The sequence below is a fragment of the Echinops telfairi genome, unplaced genomic scaffold (assembly GCF_000313985.2).
Source record: "Echinops telfairi isolate 266 unplaced genomic scaffold, ASM31398v2 ScPeMD7_7417;HRSCAF=8455, whole genome shotgun sequence".
Taxonomy (NCBI): domain Eukaryota; kingdom Metazoa; phylum Chordata; class Mammalia; order Afrosoricida; family Tenrecidae; genus Echinops; species Echinops telfairi.
In genome coordinates, this window is record NW_022111317.1 from 2888762 (window position 1) to 2891174 (window position 2413).

General features: G+C 59.6%; 1 protein-coding gene across 1 annotated transcript in view; it reads right to left on the bottom strand.

Moving 5' to 3' along the window:
* Window positions 1-2413, bottom strand: part of LRP5 (LDL receptor related protein 5) — a 57929-nt gene that overhangs the window by 37181 nt on the left and 18335 nt on the right. The window contains exons 6-7 of the mRNA XM_030887540.2: window positions 1804-1910; window positions 1437-1561 (exon numbers count right to left, since the gene is read on the bottom strand). Coding sequence (XP_030743400.1) covers window positions 1437-1561; window positions 1804-1910 — 232 coding nt within the window. The remainder of the gene's footprint in view (window positions 1-1436; window positions 1562-1803; window positions 1911-2413) is intronic.

Consider the following 2413-nt stretch of genomic DNA (forward strand, 5'->3'; position numbering starts at 1 on the left):
GTCACTAGATTAGGGACACAGGAGGCTGTGTCCCCAATGCCTGCATGGGGCCAGAGCAGAGGGGTTGCAGGGATGGGGCACACTAGTTGGGCACCTATGGGAAAATCCAGGACAGGGCATGTGCAGACGAGGACCCCCTAAACACAGGGGAAACCAAACCGAGCCACAACCTAGGCCCATGACATCACCCGAGGGTGCTTAAACACAGCCAATAAGATCAGCCGAGGCCCTTAACCACGCCTCCCCCAGCCAGGGGGCCAGAAGACAAGTAGGAGCCTATGGGGTCCTGCACCCCCTCTTGGCCTCCGGGGGTCCCCCAGTTCCACATGTAGGGGTTTCACGCTCCCTGTTGCTGTATTCTCTGCACCCAGTCAAGAAGTCCAGGCCCGCGTGGTCTGGCGTGCTTTCCAGAAAGAGTGTGGGTCCTTTGGAGACTGAAAGCCTGGCACTTCTCCTCTCCTTCCTAAAGGCTCACTTGGATTACAGACGTGCTTCTGCTGTGGGAATTCTTTCTGCGCCTTGAAGCAAAGAACCGAGGTGACCATTCGGGAACCTAACAATGTCACACCTGACTGGGCCCATCACACTGGCCCCCTTCTTCTCACAGAGAGGTTGTCAGCCGCCATCCTCCTCGCTCAACTTTCAGGCCAGGGCCAGAGTCATGCCCGGTGATGTAGCTCTTCATAGACAGCCCTGGAGCCACAGACAGGGGTCATCCTGGCCCACAGGGGCCCACGGGCACTTCAGGATGCTGAGGGCCAACCTGGGGTTTCAAGGTACATGACATACAGGTGATCAGGCCGAGAGGAGAGCTGTGTCCCAGGCACGTGCCCGGGCCTCAGCTTGGATGATGCCCAGGCCCCATCCTGGGGGCTACACTTCTTCTTGGCCTCCGCACATCTGGGCCATCAAAATGTACTAGGGAACCCCCACACCAAGGTCTGGCTTCCCAATGGGGTCTCACAGGCCAGGAGTTCTAGCCCACCAGCCGCCCCGCCGCAGGAGAAAGGTGGAGCTGTTTTGGTTAAGATTCAAAGAAACAAAACCCACACATGTACCCCCTGCTACGGAGTGGACTCTGCTGCTCAGCGACCCCCTGGGAAGGGCAGCCTCCGGGTCAGTTTGCATCAGCCCTGCAGGGTGGCTAGCAGTCGGAATGGACTTAATGACTTTGTGGGTCTGCCTTTCGTTCCACCTGCTGGGTTTATCAGCGGGCCTGAGGTGTTGGGTCCCCTGCCCTGACACTGCTTCCTAAGGCTTCCTGGGGACCAGATGTCGCTCCTCTGTCCCCCAGAGCGGAGGGGCTTGCCAGAACATAGGCGGTCAGGGCCAGAGGCCATTTCCTGCGCTCTGGGCCACACATCGGCTGGATAACAAGCCCAGAGCAAGCAGGTCTCCCGAGGCCACAGCAAGGCCTCCTTCATACCCAATCCTACCAAGCCGAGCTCTCGAATAAAGGCTGGTCTCCTGTACTGGGTGCCTGCTTCCTGGCCGGGTCCAGCACCGCATTGCAAAGACATAGGACAGTTTCCAAGTCCTGAAACGCAACCCGGTTCCACCACTAGAGGGTGCACACGCACAGCAACCTTGGCATGAACCCAGGGCTTGGGTGGGGAGACCGAGGCAGGCAGGTGGAAATAGTAGGGGCCAACTGAGCCCCGCACCCCAAGGACCCCCTTGCATGGAAAGCCTCATGACTCAGGTTCAGAGCAGCTGAGAACTGGGTTTCAAGGTTCTTTCTCTCCGAATCGCCTCCCCTAATGCCCTGTTGACCTTCCTTTCTCAGGGGTTGAGTCCCCCCACAATCTCCACACCATCTACCCCTCCACAGCACTGCCCTGCCCGGCAGGTTCCAGGGCGGCTCTGGCACACGGCGTCCCTTCTCTGCAGCCCCCGGCTCACCGCCACACCTACAGCAGGCAATGGAGACAGGGTGAGAATTTAAGGCAGAAACGCCTGGCTCTCTCTGGACCCATTTATTCCTCTGTAAGAGAGGGTCATCTGGACCTGATGAGGCCTGGGGCCCCGGCCAGCTCTAACACCAAGGGACTATCAACTGTCCCCAGGGGCCCTCCTTCCCTTGGGAAGTCACCAGTCCAAGCTCCCGGCAGGGTAGGGGCGGGATGTCCAGAGGCTTCTAGATTCCCAGCTGAGAGCCGGCGGGCAGCCTCGCTGTGTCACCCCCCACAGGGGCTCACACTATTTCCCCCCTAACTCAGCCCACAAAGCCAGTGCCTGACAAGGTCCACTTGAGGCCCAGTTCCAAGCACACGGGAGCCTGTTCTGTCCTTGTCCCCAAGGTCCTCAGAGCATGCACCTGGATCTCCCAAACCCCACTCACCCCCCAAAAGGCCTGGACACACCCCTCGAGGCTGCTGCTGAGGAGCCGGAGGCCCAGAGAGGTCAAGTGCCC